Source organism: Delphinus delphis, chromosome 14 (genome assembly GCF_949987515.2).
Source record: "Delphinus delphis chromosome 14, mDelDel1.2, whole genome shotgun sequence".
NCBI lineage: Eukaryota > Metazoa > Chordata > Mammalia > Artiodactyla > Delphinidae > Delphinus > Delphinus delphis.
Window position 1 is genome coordinate 48,105,647 of NC_082696.1, and position 18,108 is coordinate 48,123,754.

General features: G+C 39.1%; 1 protein-coding gene and 1 pseudogene across 1 annotated transcript in view; both read right to left on the minus strand.

Annotated features, from left to right (window-relative positions):
* The window catches only part of RPF2 (ribosome production factor 2 homolog), a 34,636-nt gene extending 16,543 nt beyond the window's left edge, over nt 1-18,093 (minus strand). The window contains exons 1-6 of the mRNA XM_060030086.1: nt 17,998-18,093; nt 15,879-16,011; nt 14,896-14,933; nt 9,567-9,606; nt 6,310-6,391; nt 5,565-5,641 (exon numbers count right to left, since the gene is read on the minus strand). Of these exons, the coding sequence (XP_059886069.1) occupies nt 5,565-5,641; nt 6,310-6,391; nt 9,567-9,606; nt 14,896-14,933; nt 15,879-16,011; nt 17,998-18,020 (393 nt within the window). The 5' untranslated portion in view covers nt 18,021-18,093. The remainder of the gene's footprint in view (nt 1-5,564; nt 5,642-6,309; nt 6,392-9,566; nt 9,607-14,895; nt 14,934-15,878; nt 16,012-17,997) is intronic.
* On the minus strand, nt 2,876-3,742 carry LOC132436990 (ubiquitin-conjugating enzyme E2 D3 pseudogene; annotated as a pseudogene).
* Nucleotides 18,094-18,108: the final 15 nt, after the last annotated feature.

The following is an 18,108-nucleotide window of genomic DNA, read 5'->3' on the forward strand; positions in this document are numbered from 1 at the left end:
CTGTCCTAAAACTATGTCTATGAATGCTGATTTTATTTATTTATTTAGTTTGGCCACACGGTACAGCATGCAGAATCTTAGTTCCCCAACCAGATATTGAACCCGTGCCCCCTGCAGTGGAAGCGTGGAGCCTTAACCACTGGACCACCAAGGATGTCCCTATGAACACTGATTTTAGACTTAAAACCAGAGTGGGGATTTTTTAATTTACAGATTTTTATACTAAAAAATGATTTTTCATTCCACTCCCTCTTAGTGCCAAATTAATAAGTGATTAAAGAATGATGTAAGCTACTTTTTATCACTTTCTATGCAAAGAATAAAATAAAAAGCTAAACCTGCGGCAAAACAAACACAGCCCTCTAACAGCCAATATCTCAGAGTCAAAATAAATTTAATTTCTTTGAATTATTTGTAACAATGTGCCTTTCCTACTATGTCACACCAGCAGTATTTTTAAATGAAAGCTAAACTGAACTACCAACTAAACATTAACATGGGAAGCAATATAATGTTATACAAGCTACAGAAAATATGGGCAATCCTCACTCAGCAGGATCGAAGCTCTACTCTAAAAGATATTTTGTCTCACTCTGGATTTTCTTTTCTTTCTTTTTTTTTGGCTGCACCACACAGCTTGTGGGATCTTAGCTTCCACACCAGGGAATGAACCCGAGCCCTCGACAGTGAAAGTGTGGAGTCCTAACACGGGACCGCCAGGGAACTCCCTAGTTCTGGATTTTCTATACCAAAAAGAATGTGAATTTTTGTTTTACCAAAGTGAAAGAAAAAATCAAATAGAAAAAATTCTTTAACTGAAGGGTTAATTTATGGAGGAAGAAGAATCGGTCTGAGCTTCCCACTGATTCTAATATCTCTGCTCTGACACTAATCAAGGATTATCCAAGTGGAGGGGGTAGGGGGAGACAGGACAACAAACAAACAAACATCCTCTGCCCTTGGACCAGAGGTCACGTGTTGCTTCGCTGTTCACCATGACCACTCTTGTTGACATTCTCTGCTTCCAACACGAACCTGAACTGTTTAAACTTAGGAGATGGGCCTAAAATCTGTCTGTCTGATTGTGGGCCTGAATAGACCTTCCAGACCCAATGACTCTTCTGTGTTCCACCTGTGCCCAGCTAACCTTTAATTTTAAATCATCTCATTTCTTAGGCTTATTTTATGCAGAATAACCATCCCTAGAATTTTGGCCATCTTAGAAAACAGGCTTCTAGAATAATCACTCTATTTCCTGGTAGAGTCTAATCACCTGTTGCTTAAGAGTTAATAGAGGGATGAGGCTTGGCAATAAAAGTGGGCAAGTAAGAGAAGAAATACCTGGTAAAGATGTCTTAAAAACGAGGAGGTAGAAATAAAGAAGAAATAAATATGGAAGGAAAGTACAACAAAACATGCAACTCCAGAACAAACTAAAAATACGAGGTTGTAGCCAAATAACGGGGTCAAAGTGAAGGGGACTGGCTAATAGTCTATGTAGGAATTGCCAATGTAAGCACATTCTCATCAATTAATGAATTTTATAGTTATGGATATGCTCCATGAGTGAAAATTTAGTACTCAATTTTTTATTTTTATTTTTTTCCCCACACCAAAACAGTACTTTATTTTGTAAATTTTGACCCATTATTACTCCAATGTTATGGTTTTTTCAGCTGTCAAGTGTACAAGGTGAAGAAAAAATTTAGTTAGATGGGGGTTGCACCTGGAAAATAAATTTCTTAAACTCCATATACACATTTGAAAACTGCTGGGTCCCAAGTCCATCTATGAACCCCCGGGCTGCCAGTATCATGTGCAGCATACTAAAGCTACACTATCTGAATAGCTTATTAATTCTGCATAAATCAGGTCCATCAATGTGTCAACCTGTAACAGACTACACACTTTTAACTGAACATGGCAAAATATTCACTCTCTAGAACTCTACATCATCATTTGATGTCAAACAATGAAGCAAATCCCAACAGTATATACAAAAAACAGCTTTGCATTTACAAAAGATTGCTCCCATACTGATTAATCCAGGCAGCTAACTCATTGGTTTATGCAACTTTATTGAAGAAAAATAAATCAATTACTAGCAGAGCTATTAGTTGATCACTCATCCATTGACAACTTGCATCATTTATTCAGTGCTATATTAAACAGTGTACTGGAAGATAGATTAACTAATAGCTCCAAGCCTCCTAATAATTTAAATGAAAATTACAAAATGTTTGAGACCCTATTTTGGAATACAAAGGGTGTTTGACTTCCAATTTCCATTCTCTGTAAAACAGGTCATTCCTTTGTTGACATGCATAAAATACATCACATTTTCTGTCCTGCTGATGCTATAAATTCAATACCAATTTTCCAGCCACGTCAGTTACGAGCATAAAGTATATCATGTAACCTCAAATCTCTAACAGTGGAAGGCTTACACATGAATGGATGCTGCTAGAATAATGCTGCTTCCTTTGATGTGATAACTCAGCATCCACCTCCCTCCCCCTCAGATGATTCTTCAGCGTGTTAGAGCAGTGAGGAATGGTTTTAGTCTCATAACCAAGTTAGAGTGAAGACACTGGCCACATAATACACATGCTCCATTTTTTAAAAAATTCTGAATCTTGGGCAACTGTTCTCTTGTAACTACTTTACAGTTTCTAAAAGCAGTTATTGTCCAAAGCTGGAAGGACTTAAGTCTTCTCAGATGAGCATGTGAATGAATGGAGGGAGGTAAACAAAAAATAAAATTAAAGAAGATGAGTTCTGATAGGGGAGCAGCCGGGTAAGAAAATCAAAAAAGGAACAGTAATTTAAAGTTTATTCCAGCTATAATGCAGGTTATTCTGACTTTAAAGTAGCATCACATGGCATACTTCTGAGTCTATTCCCGAGATATTCTGTTGTACTTATCTCTGTTTCATAGATCCGTGCAATCTCTGGCACTAGAGGGTCACGTGGGTTTGGATCACATAGCAGTGAACAAATGGATAAAAGAACTTTAGAAATAGTTAAAGCAGGAGAACACTGTGATCTTAGAATATCGAGACAAATGCTGCCATTACTGTTAATATTTGGATGACAAATTCTTGTTGTAAATGCAACCTTAGGTGGTTTGAAGGGGTAGTCTGTAGGAAAATGAACTGTCAAAAGGAATACACTGCCTTGATATGGGCTGTCATTAGGTCCCATAATTGTGGCTTGCCAATGAAACATATCATCCCCAACTGGACCTGCAAAACACTGTGCTGGAGGGTCACGGGCCAAATCACTAAGTTCCTTATTAATCCGTTTCAGCACCATCATCTGTGCTTTTCACCTGGCTCCTCACTATTTCGGTGTGTGCTCAAAGTTCCGGCCAAAACTCTTGATGATCCCGGCGGCTGGGAAGGACTGTCTCTTGGTCTCACACCAGCTCTGCCATACACAGGTGCAGAGGGACCAGGGCCTCCCTCAAGCTGCAGCCTCGGCCTCCGCCCTGCGTGGCAGCTGGTGCCTCCCTGGCCCTACGGCGCTCACGCGCACGACACAGCCACGAGATCTAGTACTCAATTTAAATGGTTCTTGTTAAGAATACACCTGCCAAACGATACTGATTTTGTGGTTCAGTTTAGAAGCTGCACAGTGACGGGGTATTTCTTTGCTTTGGAAGGGAAGTGGAAAGAGCAGAGGGATTGGCATGCAGGCATCAGCCACTGCTCACACCCACTAACTGGTAACCATGCTAACAGCAGTGGTACTGCTCATCTCCAGGGATTCACACACAGCCCCAAAGACAACCTGTAATAAACTGTAATAAAATGATGGCATCCGTAATAAAGTATCACAGTTTATACAGTTTTCAAAATACCTTTCAATATATTAAATTCATTGATAAGCATTTTCACATATATTATCTCGTTTGATGTTGTTATACCTGTTTAATACTTGATTGCAATTGTGGGTCAGGCAAGTAACTGAATGTCAGGTCACAAATGCTATCTAACTGACCAAGAAAGGCCTCAAACCCAAGTGTTCTGCCTCCAAATCCAATCTCACTGTTCTGCCCTGTACCTGAGGAAGGTGGTATAGCTAACCAAGTAGGGATCTGGTAAGAGCCTTTTTTCAAACACACAGGAAACCTAGAAGGCATGTCCTCTTCTTAGGGGAGGCTGGGAAAAGGAGTGATTATATATTTGCTATAATTCTTTCAACTATACAAAGACCCACAGACTGAGAACAATTATGTAACTTTCCATTACAAACTTCAATATCCTTTCTTTCAAAGCCCTTCAGTCCTAATCTTCGTTATACCATTTACTGTATGTATGACTCCAGGTCACCAGTGGAATTCCCCTGGGCCTCAGTCACCAAATCTATATAATAGGGAAAATAATTTCAGCCTTAGAGGGTAGCTAAGAGATCTTAAGTGAAATAATGTATTTGATGGACTAGATTAAGCCAGGAGCAGAGGTCTGAGGGAGCAGAAGCCCAATTTGGATCCAGGAACTGCATTAGGACAGTTTTCTTGCCTTTCTGTTTCATAATTCCATTCAAACAAAGGAGACACAAAGATGCAAGTCCTCAAGGGGAAAAGTGAGCTAGCAATTTGGTTCCCAGCAGCCAAAATACTGTAGGATCAGCCAAAGCTTCCTAGGTTTAAAACAGGGCTCACTTGGAAAACTGTGGGGACTTCCCTGGTGGCGCAATGGTTAAGAATCCGCCTGCCAATTCACGGGATATGGGTTCGAGCCCTGGTCCGGGAGGATCCCACATGCCATGGAGCAACTAAGCCCGTGCACCGCAACTACTGAGCCTGTGCTCTAGATCCTGCGAGCCACAACTACTGAGCCCACATGCCACAACTACTGAAGCTCGCGCACCTAGAGCTCATGCTCCACAACAAGAGAAGCCACCGCAATGAGAAGCCGCGCACTGCAATGAAGAGCAGAACCCCTGCTCGCTGCAATTAGAGAAAGCCTGTGCACAGCAATGAAGACCCAACACGGCCATAAATAAATAAATAAATAAATAAATACAATTAAGACGGAAGGAAGGAGGAAAGAAAGAAAGAAAGGAAGGAAGGAAGGAAGGGGAAGGAAGGAAGAAAAAGAAGAAAGAAAGAAGGAAAGAAAGGAAAGAAAGGAAAGAAAGAAAGAAAGAAAAAGAAAGAGAGAGAGAAAGAAAGAAAGAAAGAAAGAAAGAAAGAAAGAAAGAAAGAAAGAAAGAAAGAAAGAAAGAAAGAAAGAAAGAAAGAAAATTGTGGTATTTCTGAGGTTACATAAAATGGGTGCTGTGATAATTCAGAGGGAGAGAAGAGCATCTCAACTATGGGGCCTAGACAAGAAGTTAGTAATGACTCTAAGTCTAACTGCCTACATATGTGTTATATGCTGTAAACATCTCTCTCTTTTTAAAGGTAAAATGAAATTGTGCTTTTTAGTTTAGAGCACACTAGAATAAAACCAAAGTTCTTTCTTATTTAAGTCTGTATCTTTACTCTTCACCACAAGATGTCACTATTGCCCAAGAGCAACGTTATAAAATGCTTATTTTTATGATCAGTATCTTACCTTAATATCTTTAAGGGAGACAAACTTCTCGATACCTACTTCAATCATATCCAGCACATGGTAGTCATACATACGACCTAGAAGGAAAATACATTTTCTTTTAACCATTTATTTTTTCCCAAACAGCTGCCTTATATTCACCTACTTATCTGCGTGTTCAAAATGTCCTAATAGCTGCCTCTTTTCTTTCTCCTTAAACCTCCCAAACATGTCTCTTCTTTCTTAAATTTTCAACTCTACCTAGAATGTACTGTTTCAACTTTGGACCTGGAAAGGATCTTAAAAGATCACTTAGCCAAACTCCCTTACTTTACAGAAGAGTAAATAAAGGCCCACAGAGGGTAAAGGGCTTTACCTAAGCCAGTGAGCATGTCAGCCCAAGCCTCAATACACAATACAGGGCAAGGGTTTATTTTCAAATGTATTCACTATACAGGTATTTATTAGGGAAGGGTTAATTTGTGTGTGTGAGTATGCTACTTCTCTTTTTCTAACTCTAATACTGATTTAGGATATATGTTTTATATTTGAAAAACTTCCACAACTTGAGGTAGGGTGATATTTACATGCCCCTTCTTTACCTGAAGACTGGTAGGTAAAAATAAATTTTATTCACACTCACAAGGAAAATAAAAAACTAGTTCAGTGCTAACTGGCTACTCCTGAATCCTCAATACCATCAATTAATCTGAGTCACAGAACTGACTCTATAAAATAAAAGTATTAAAAAGTAAATGATATTTACCTATTACTAGATTATTTGGCCGCTTCTTATTATGGGAGCCAAACATGAATAAAGAACAATCTGACTTCTTTGAAAAAAATTCCTGTAAAACCAAAGAAATCTCCTTCAATCAATGCATAAATGTAAGAATCTTAAGAATTGTACCTCTTTGAAATAAAAGGTATCCAAATTGTAAAGGAAGAGGTAAAACTGTCATTATATGCAGATGACACAATACTATATATAGAAAACCCTAAAGATTCCACACAAAAACTACTAGAACTGATCAACATAAATAAAACAAAAAGACAACCTACGGACTTCAAGAAAATATTTGCAAACAATGAGACTGACAAGGGCTTAATTTCCAAAACAGACAAACAGCTCATACAAGTCAATAACAAAAAAACCAACCTGAAAAAAAAAAAAAAAAAAAAAACCAACCTGATCAAACAATGGGCAGAAGACCTAAATAGACCTTTCTCCAAAGAAGATATACAAATGGCCAAGAGGCACATGAGAAGATGCTCAACATCACTAACTATTAGAGAAACGCAAATTAAAACTACAATGAGATACCACCTCACATCAGTCAGAATGGCCATCATTAAAAAGTCTACAAGTAACAAATGCTGGAGAGGGTGTGGAGAAAAGGGAACCCTCCTACCTACACTGTTGGTGGGAATCTAAGTGCAGCCACTATGGAAAACAGTATGGAGGTTCCTTAAAAAATAAAAATAGGGTTGCCATATGAACCAGCAATCCCACTCCTGGGCATATACCCAGACAAAACTATAATTCAAATGCACCCCAATGTTCACTGCAGCCCTGTTTACAATAGCCAAGACATGGAAGCAACTTAAAGGTCCATCAACAGATGAATGAATAAAAAAGATGTGAGGGCTCCCCTGGTGGCGCAGTGGTTGAGAGTCCACCTGCCAATGCAGGGGACACAGGTTCGTGCCCCGGTCTGGGAAGATCCCACATGCTGTGGAGCGGCTGGGCCCGTGAGCCATGGCCGCTAAGCCTGCGCATCCAGAGCCTGTGCTCCGCAGTGGGAGAGGCCACAACAGTGAGAGGCCCAAGTACGGCAAAAAAAAAAAAAAAAAAAAAAAATTGACTTCTATTACAGATTTGAGAGGGATGGAAACACAATTATGGGGTTTCAATCCTGGACAGCTCCTTTTACACTAGTGCCTATACTTTATATCCTACATACTTTGATTCAGTTTATTGAGATTCCCAATCTTAGCACAAAAATTAGAGTGAATGTGTTCTTGTCTAGTTCTAGCATAGTTGGAAAAGCTTCCTAAATTAATGACAAAAATGTTAAAGAACATTCGAAGCAACCACGGTCCTCAACTTTTCTTTATTGAGTGCAAGACCCCCTGAGGTATGGGCCCCTCGTTTGGTTATCATTCATTCCAGTGTTTAAGCAGAAGCAAATCGGAACAAACAACTACCTACTTGCCTATCCACTCCCTATGTAGAGGATACAGAGTCAGAAAGTCCAAGAATTCTGGCTTTGCCAATTGCTATGGGATCTGGTCAGCCTTTCTGAGAATTACTTTTATCATGTGTAAATCAAAGACAATAACACTTCCTGAAAAAATCTGCAAGGGCCACGTGACACGTCATATGGGAAAGCAACTTACACTGTGTCTGGCACAAAGCATGTGTTTAGAAATGTTTTTTAAATGTCCAAATCAATGAAAATCCTTTCTTAAAAAAAATTTTTTTTTACATTCTCATGTTAACAGCCCAAAGCTTTCCATAAACTACCTTTCACATATATATAGTACTCATCTGTCATCCTTCTCCATAAAGTCCGCTTTTTCTTAAAATTCTACAGCAAGAGTAGACAAATTATCTTCAAAAGACTAGATAGTATATATTTTAGACTTTTTATATGGTGTAAAAAAAAAAACTTTAAAAATGTAAAAACCATTCTTAGCTTGTGGTCCTCACAGAAACAGGGATTTAGCCCACAGGAGGTATATTTGCTAACTCTTGTACTAAGCACATTTCCAAGATTACAGCGTAAGAAATGTACTATTGGGGGATGGGCAGTCAGGAGGAGGAATTCAACCAAATTTCCAACATGATCACTGTTTCCACAGTCATTTTGAGCTCTAGTGGTCTGAGATTTATTACAGCCAATGAAATATCTCCTGTCTCTGGAAGTGGGAGATCAAAGAGAGGAAATGCCACAATTTTAAGTATAAGAAAAGTTGTCATATTGACACTGGATTGAAAAAAAAGTACAGAATGCTACAGATTCTACAACATAACACTTCTACAAAGTGGTCACTCAACTGAAAGCACCATGGTGTCACAAAACAAAATCAGCCCTGGATAAGTCACGTGTGGAAGAGAGAGATTTCTGGGTTAGACCCTCCATTTTTACTTTCATGATCTCTTCAAAAATGACGGTGAAAAACCCAAGACTATGATAAAAGCAATTTTATTTAAAAAAATGTTTATTTTGACAATATTTTCTTAATATAATTTTCACTGCAGTTAGTTGCCAAATTAGGATAAGATGCTCAATTTCAGTTTTCTAATTAGTTATTGAGATTCTTTTCAAACATTTTTTCTTTTAAATTCACTAACTAAAAGAACAAGCAATGGCGGTCCTGTCAAGAGAACATAATCACGTTCTGATTTTTTTTAAGTCAACTTAAATAGTTTAATCCACGTATTCCCTTAAGATTTTCTTTAGTAAGAAACTAATATCATCACATACTCAGAGTCCACTCATCATTCTCCATTTATTATATACCACCTTTTATCTTCTGATTTCATTCACTAGACTTTTTCATTTAGTTTTGATTGCTAATACACTCAAACGGGAATTTGATTAACTCTAGTAAAGCAACTGACAATTGTTAGTAATCATTTGGGTAGTGTTTCTTGTTCTAAAAACACTCAAAAAAAGAAAAGTAAAATTTTTTTAAATCAAACTTGCTCTATAAAAAGATCCATAACAAGCTTCCTTTTGACAATCCATTAATTATGCACTTAAAATGTAATTCAATTTTTAAAAATTCTATCAATATACTTGCAAGCAGTGAATACGTAACATTCAGTGAAATGTAAGCTCTATAGTCATCTTTTTGAAAGTATAAAAGTCTTATTTCCCCTGCATTCTGCATTAAAATTCCCTCACATAGGATGATTTCTAATTCAAAATCATAAATTAGGAGTACTATTAAATTAAATGAATTAGTTTGAACAATCACTTATATGCCTTCTTAAATCAGAAAGATTCTACTTACCAATGATGTCTGATCCTCAAACGGTCTTGTAATATTTTTCCTAATATTAAAAAAAGTTACCCTAATTTTAATAATCTTAATAATTCATCCATAGCAATAAATATTAAGATAATTTTATATTCAGATGATCAAAAAATAGAAGCTAGAAGAATATTTATTCATTCAAATATTTATTTAGTGCATATTATGTGCCAGGCACTGTTCTAGGAGCTAGGGATACCATAATACCATGTCAAACAAGATCCTTGCTTTCACGGAGCTTACATTTTAGAGGAAAAATGAACAATTTCAAAAAGTAATATCTGTTGTGACAAAAATAGAACAGGGCACTGTGTTAGTGTGAAGAATGGAAAATGATTATTTGAGCTGAGACCTGATAAATGAGGAGTTAGCCATGGAAAAGTTTTGAGGTTAAGAGTATTCCAGGAAAAGGAAACAGAATAAGAAAAGATTCCGAGATGGAAACAAGCTTAGACTATTCAAGAAACAGACGACAAATGTCACTGGAGCTTAGTGAACAAAGGGTTAACAGTGGGGTATGAGGTCAAAGATGTAGACTTGGCCCAGAATATGTAGGGCCTTGTTGGTCAAGGTAAGGAACGTAAGTTATTAAAAGAGTAACAGGAAGCACTGGGGGGTTTTAGGCAAGACAGTGATATGATTGGATTCAAGTGTTCTTTTTTTTTTTTTTAATTTACTTATTTTATTTATTTATTTTTGGCTGCGTTGGGTCTTCGTTGCTTTTCCTGGGCTTTCTCTAGTTGCGGTGAGCGGGGGCTACTCTTCGTTGCAGTGCGTGGGCTTCTCATTGTGGTGGCTTTTCTTGTTGCAGAGCACGGGCTCTAGGTGTGCAGGCTTCAGTAGCTCTGGAGCGTGGGCTCAGTAGTTGTGGCTCACGGGCTCCAGAATGCAGGCTCAGTAGCTGTGGCATATGGGCCCAGCTGCTCTGTGGCATGTGGGATCCTCCCGGACCAGGGCTCGAATCCATGTCCCCTGCATTGGCAGGCGTATTCTTAACCACGGTGCCACCAGGGAAGCCCCAAATGTTCTTTTTTTTTTTTTTTTGCGGTACACGGGCCTCTCACTGTTGTGGCCTCTCCCACTGTGGAGCACAGGCTCCGGACGCCCAGGCTCAGTGGCCATGGCTCACGGGCCCAGCCGCTCTGCGGCATGTGGGATCTTCCCAGACCGGGGCACGAACCTGTGTCCCCTGCATCAGCAGGCGGACTCTCAACAACTGCGCCACCAGGGAAGCCCCAAATGTTCTTTTTAAAGGACTGCTCTGTCTGCTATATAAGGATGGAATGTACCACAGCAAGAGTGAAGGGGTTAGTAAGGAGCTATCACAGTAATCCAGGAGAGAAAGAAAAAAATGGTGGGTTGGACCAGGAATAGTAGTAGTGGAGATGGAGAAACAGTGGGTAGAGAAACGCAGAATGCTATCTTTCATGCAAAAGGGAGAAAAATAAGATTATGTATTTTTATTTGCTTAAATATGCATAAAGAAATTCTGTTAAGACATATAAGAAACTAATGATAGTGGCTGTTCTGGGAAGAGTGTGTGTTTATATTTTCACTGTATATTTTTGGATTTTTAGTCATGTAAGTAAAGTATAAAACAGTTCATAATTTTTATGAATTTAAAGAGAAATAAAATCATATACACATGATCTCAATTTTGTTCAAAGATATATAGATATAAAACTGCATGAGGAGAAAATATACATAGTGCTTATCTATGGGTGATTATTTACTCTTATCCCAACTATCTAAGATAAATATATATTACTTTTTAATCAGTAAAAAACAAAAAATGTATTTAAAAAAATGATGCAACACAAACAAATCAGGAAAAATTACTGCAGCATTTATGATTAACAGCTAACGGCAATTCACAAATACGCAAATATGACCTGTTGGAAACATAGGGAAAATGCAAGTTTAAACAAAATGTCATTTTCACTTCTTAATTTTAAAAAACAAACCAAAAGTAGGTAGTGACCCATGAAACTCATACATTTTACTCTGCCAAACTTCTCAAAAAGCACTACTGTTAATATGCTAGATTGGGCATGAAGCTATACCCAGTAATCTCACGTCTAGAAATCTCATGTAGGAACCAATACAAAAGAAGAACTCATTTGTGAAAAAATGGCCATTTTAGCATTATTTATAAGAACAACAACAACAAAAAAGAAAATCAAAATTTCCTCAAGTTAAGGAACAGTTAAGTAAATTTTAGTATAACCATTTAATAGGCATTATACTAGCATTAAAAATAATATATAAAGGACACCTATCAGTAGAAAAATGCTTACAAGACAAATGAAAAAGGCACTAAAGAATTGTCAGAATAATGAAACTGTTTCTGTACCATGACTGCAGTGGCAGACACAACTCAATGTATTTGTCAAAACCCATGAAAGTATACACCACAAACAGTAAATTTTACATACATAAATTAAAAAAACCACCAGGGGGCTTCCCTGGTGGCGCAGTGGTTGAGAGTCCGCCTGCAGATGCAGGGGACGCGGGTTCGTGCCCCGGTCCGGGAGGATCCTGCGTGCCACGGAGCGGCTGGGCCCGTGAGCCATGGCTACTGGGCCTGCGTGTCCGGAGCCTGTGCTCCGCAACGAGAGAGGCCGCAGCGGTGGGAGGCGCATGTACCGCAAAAAAAAAAAAAACCAGGAAGTGATAGAAAACCCAAAATAGAATACAGACTGTAATAAATGACCTTAACTATAGTATAAATGAATAACACAATCACACTGAAGGGGCAAAAATAACCTAACCTGACTTACACTGGAAAACAATATTTTTACTGCATGTTGTGAGGTTAAAGACAAAAAGAACTGCACATAAATTCCATACTCTAGTTAGTAAAATTGTTTCTTATAAGGTTAGAAATTCTGAAACTACTAGAATTACACAAATAAGTAAATATAACAAAAGCAAGGTTTCATACTGTCAGAAGATAGAAGATACAAAGAAGAAAAGGAGAAAGGCTGGAATGAAGTCTCTGGTATTCGACTGGAATTGGAAGCACTAGTATGCACTCATGAATTTTTAGGAAGTATCAGTATCAACTCAGGGTTTTTTAATATATAAATAAATATAAACAAATATAGACATGCATACATGCATAGGTTAATGTACATAATATTTATTTTCAAACTCTGTCTGCTGAGAGGACCTAGAGACAATGACACTCCAGTAGCAACTGAGCATAGATCTGTTTCTAAATTATCAGTCTCCAATATATGGAATCAGGGCTGATTCCAAGGCCGTGGCAATGAAAACTACAAGATGAACCCAGAGCATCTTGTGGTGCCAGAAAGGAAGTGCTCAAACACAGGGGGCACTTTGAAAAGCCAACCTGACAGAGATCCCAATGGCCAAATGGAGAACAATTTATGCAACAAAATAAATCATGACAGGACTTCCCGGGTGGCACAGTGGTTAAGAATCTGCCTGCCAATGCAGGGGACAAGGGTTGGAGCCCTGGTACGGGAAGATCCCACATGCCGCGGAGCAACTAAGCCCATGTGCCACAACTACTGAGCGTGCGTGCCACAACTACTGAAGCCCATGAGCCTAGAGCCCCTGCTCCGCAACAAAGACAAGCACCGCAATGAGAAGCCCGCGCACCGCAACAAAGGGTAGCCCCTGCTCGCCACAACTAGTGAAAGCCCGCGCACAGCAACGAAGACCAAACACAGCCAAAAATTAAATAAATAAATCATGACAGCACTGGATTACAACCCCAAAGAACATAATAAATATCTGTAAGTCCACACTGACATAAATAAGTAATTAAATGGAGGAAAAGGGACAGATTCTCCTTACAGAATTCCAATTAATAAACGCAGAGGGAATGAGAGAAATCGAAAACCACTACTAGAACACCACAGTAATCACTGTTGTAGACAAGATCCACTGATGAATGCTAAAATGAATACACAAAAGTTTGAGGAGAAATAGGATTATTTGCATAGTCTCTAAGTATCTCCTCTAAAAGTTTGTTAATTACAAAGGGGAAAATAGAAACTTTACAGTGGAGAAACCCAGCAGACACCACTTTAACCAAGGTTAACAACAACAGTAATAAGACATCATGTACTCCCTGGTATGATTTATTGAAAAAGGCACATCACTTTTGTGGTACTCCTGCCCATAATGCATAATCTCAATCCACTCACGAGAAACTTAAGACAAGTGCAAACTGAAGGATATTTTACAAAATAACTGACGAACACTCATCAGAAGTTTCAAGGTCATCAAAGACAAGGAAAGATTGAGGAACTGTAACAAACTGGAGGAGACTAAGGAGACACGACAACTGAACACAATGTGGGATCCTGGAAGAGAAAAAGGATATTAATGAAAAAACTGGGGCTTCCCTGGTGGCGCAGTGGTTAAGAATCCATCTGCCAATGGAGGGTACATGGGTTTGAGCCCTGGTCCGGAAAAATCCCACATGCCACGGAGCAACTAAGCCCATGCGCCACAACTACTGAGCCTGTGCTCTAGAGCCCGTGAGCCACAACTACTGAGCCTGCATGCCGCAACTACTGAAACCCACGCGCCTAGAGCCCGTGCTCCACAATGAGAGAAGCCACCGTAATGAGAAGCCCACGCACTGCAACGAAGGGTAGCCCCTGCTCACTGCAACTAGAGAAAGCCTGTGCGCAGCAACAAAGACCCAACACAGACAAAAATAAATAAATAAAATAAATTTATAAAAAAAGAAAAAGGAAAAACTGGTGCAAACCAAATCAAGCCTATGATTTAATTAACATTACTGTACCAATGTCCATTTCTTACTTTTGATAACTGTATTATGGTTATGGAAGTTATAACATTAAGAGATGCTGGGAGAGGGTATATGGGAACGCTACTATTTTTGTAACTTTTCTGTAAGTCTATTACTATTTAAAAATAATACATAATGCTATGATTACAACTCTGTAAGGATATTCAGTACAAATGAAAACACAGACAGGAAACAAACAAATTTTAAATACTCATAGCAGGACTTCCTTGGTGGTTCAGCAGTTAAGACTCCGTGCTCCCAATGCAGGGGGTCAGGGTTCGATCCCTAGTCAGGGAACTAGATCCCGCACGCCGCAACCAAAGACCCAGCGCAGCCAAATAAATAAATATTTTAAAATAAATAAATTAAATAAAAATACTCATAGCTATGTATGTAAGGAACTATAGTATTTTTTAACCAAAATATTTTTCTAAATCTCCCATAAAGTGGTTGGTTGTTACTTTTATAATGAAACAATATAATTTAATAAGTGAAATAAAAGAAATCATGACTTACTTTTTATACAGAACTCCATACGGTTTCTTCAGTGCATACTGTAAAACATAATTTATAGCTTTCAAAACAAAGCACATTCTGAAAAGCAGAGGTAAAAATCAAGCATGATAACAGTCATTATACAAGATTATCCTGGTCCCTGAATCCTATTCTGCTATCTTCTGCATGGCTCCCTTTTGATCACTTATAACATGCAACACGAGCTTAGTATTCTTAGCTGGGACTTTCCTAATTAAAAATTTCTATGCCCTTTCAATATTCTATCCAATTTAAATGATTCCCTTCATTTCCTTAAATTCTAGCTTCATCTAGCCCACTCTCCTTTAGCCATCCCCAATTCTGCAGTTCCCCAAATGCATCATGCTCATTCACATGCCCTTTTGCACAAGCTTTTTCCTCAGCCTTGGAAGCCCTTCTCTTCCGCTTCCTTTTCTCCTTCTTGTTCCAACTCCTCCTTCAAAATGATGCTTAAGTGTCATCTCTAGGAAGCCCATCCTGTGTGTGGCAACCCCCGTGGGATTTTAACTCAGCCTCCCATCCTATCCTGTGTGTACCTCCAGCACAGCACTTCATTCACAATGCTGTTAACTTTTACTTGTCTGTCTTCCTCACTAAGCTCACTGAAGGGAAGGACTATGTCTTACGTAACTATTAATCCCTAGCACCTAGCACAGTAGTTGGTATTGTTGAAAGAATAGATAGTAATATGCAGTTACCTCGTTTTACAAATTAGATATGTTCCTGAAATGTGAGTAAATCAAATGCTAGTAATTGAAATCACGTGAAATTTACTAAGGGAACTAGCTGCTGTAAGGAAAACCAGTAGTCAGGGCCTTGGTGAGACGTTAGCTTTTCTCTAAGGCTAGCATTTCTTAAAGCAAGCCAAACTTATCTATGTATTTCTCAGGCAGTCCAACTAGTATGCTAAAAATTTCCTAAAATGATTTCAACACCATTTAAAAAGTAAGTATATATATACGTACCACATCTCTAAGTACTTGTGTCACTGTTGAACTTGCATTGCCCCCTTTAATCAGCATAGCATTTTTAATATTTTCACTGAGTTTCGGTTCTCTTTTCTCAAGGAATCTCTTGGCTCTTTTTGTTTTGGGCTTTCTATTCGGAAAAATCACAATTCATAACAACTTAAAACATGTTCCTCATATTACAAAACCATGACTTATGTGCAAATTCTTAAAAATCAACAGAGACATTACATGACATTTATCAGTTAGGATTCCACCACTAAACAAAATCTCACTTTTTAGGGGAATATTAGTAAAAGATATTCAGCTCTTACTGTTAAGTAAGTGTTAATTTTATTAGATATGGTCTTTAAAAAGATTCCTATTTTTATACTCCCAGCATTCTTTTATTACTGTTTTCTAAACCTTTTATTTAAAAAAAGAGATAGAACTTCCCTGGTGGCACAGTGGTTAAGAATCTGCCTGCCAATGCAGGGACACGGGTAAGAGCCCTGGTCCGGGAAGATCCCACATGCCGCGGAGCAACTAAGCCCGTGCGCCACAACTCCTGAGCATGCGTTCTAGAACCCACGAGCCACAACTACTGAGCCCGCGTGCCACAACTACTGAAGCCTGCACACCTAGAGCCTGTGCTCTGCAACTAAGAGAAGCCACTGCAACGAGAAGCCCGCGCACTGCAACGAAGAGTAGCCCCCGCTCGCCACAACTAGAGAAAGCCTGCACGCAGCAACGAAGACCCAATGCAGCCAAAAAATTAAAAAATAAATACAAAAGGCATTAAAAAAAAAAAACTAACCTAGACCAATCACTCTGCAAGATATGAAGGGAAAACAAATCCATTATTCTGATTGTATGATGTTACAGCAGGAGTAGAATGTTTTTATACACTCTGTTCACCTCTGCTTACACTACAGTGAGAATCTTGATTTTCCAACAGTTCTCTGCCATCTACTGAAATAATTCCTCTTCTCTTAAATAACTATGACCCTCCCTCCTTCCAGTCCCACGGACACTTTGTGAAGTAAAAGCAAAACAGAATATGCACAAACTTACTTTACCATGCAGACTTTAAAAATTCACCAGATAAAATGTCAAGCACATTTAAAGCTTCTAATCATTTACTGGTTGATAAAGATACACAGTACTTTTTAAGTCAAACCAGGAGAGATTTAGTGTGTCTCTAACCCAATAAAAGTGCTATATGTTCTATATTCCATGTGCTTTATTACTTCTGACTAACCAGCAACTAATGCAAATAACACCTTGTACGTTTTATTAGCTGTTTGTCCCACAATGAGACAGTAAACTAGTCTTACTCATTTTTTTGCGGTCCCCGCACCTGCAGAGGAATATTCAGCACATGTGCAAAAATCGCTGATTTAATGACCAAAAGAATAATTTGTCCTTTTGATTACATGTTAACCCAGGTAAAACGCAAGAAACCCATAACAAATAACAGCAGAACTATTTATGAGATCGATAAACGTTTTCTGGACTAATATAAAGCAGACATTACCCAAGGATAACTCAGAAAAGTGTACAAGTTTGGGAAAAAGAAAAAAAGCTAATGAGCATCTCTACGTGCTGCCGCAAAGCCTTTACATATATTCTCGCAAATATTCCTCACAGTTCTATGAAGTACGACTATTATGAACGCTATTTTACAGAGTAAACTGAGACTTAGGGGGACTAAATGTCCCAGTCGCATAGCTTTACGTGGACGGGCCCGACTGTCACCTAAATCTGTCACATTCCCAGGCCTGTGCTCAGAGCACCTCACTCAGGTGTTCTGTGCCCAGAACACCTCTCTCACCTTCCTCTCACTTCTGCGGAAGCCGAGACACTTCCTATTGTCTAGGATAAAAGCGGCCAACGCCTCGGTGCCACCTCCACGCCGCGGCTCCCACACACGGCCTTCCCTGCTCTCCGTCTCCCCGCAGGCCGTCCCAACAGACGGAAACCCAAACCAGTGGATACATCCGCACGGAGTCGCAACGGGGGTGAAGAAGGAGCGTGGGCGGCCAGGAGAAACGGGAGGCAGAGGCGTTACTCCTCCGTCCCGCTACAGAGGCCCTTCTCCCCAACGTTACCCGGGGAAAGAACCCACTGCACTTACACAACTCGATCCAAAGCGTCCATGCTACCGCAGCGCCCACCTGGCGCACGCACGTGTACCACAGGGTTACAGGAGATACGGCAGCGCAACGACCGAGGAGGAACCGGAACT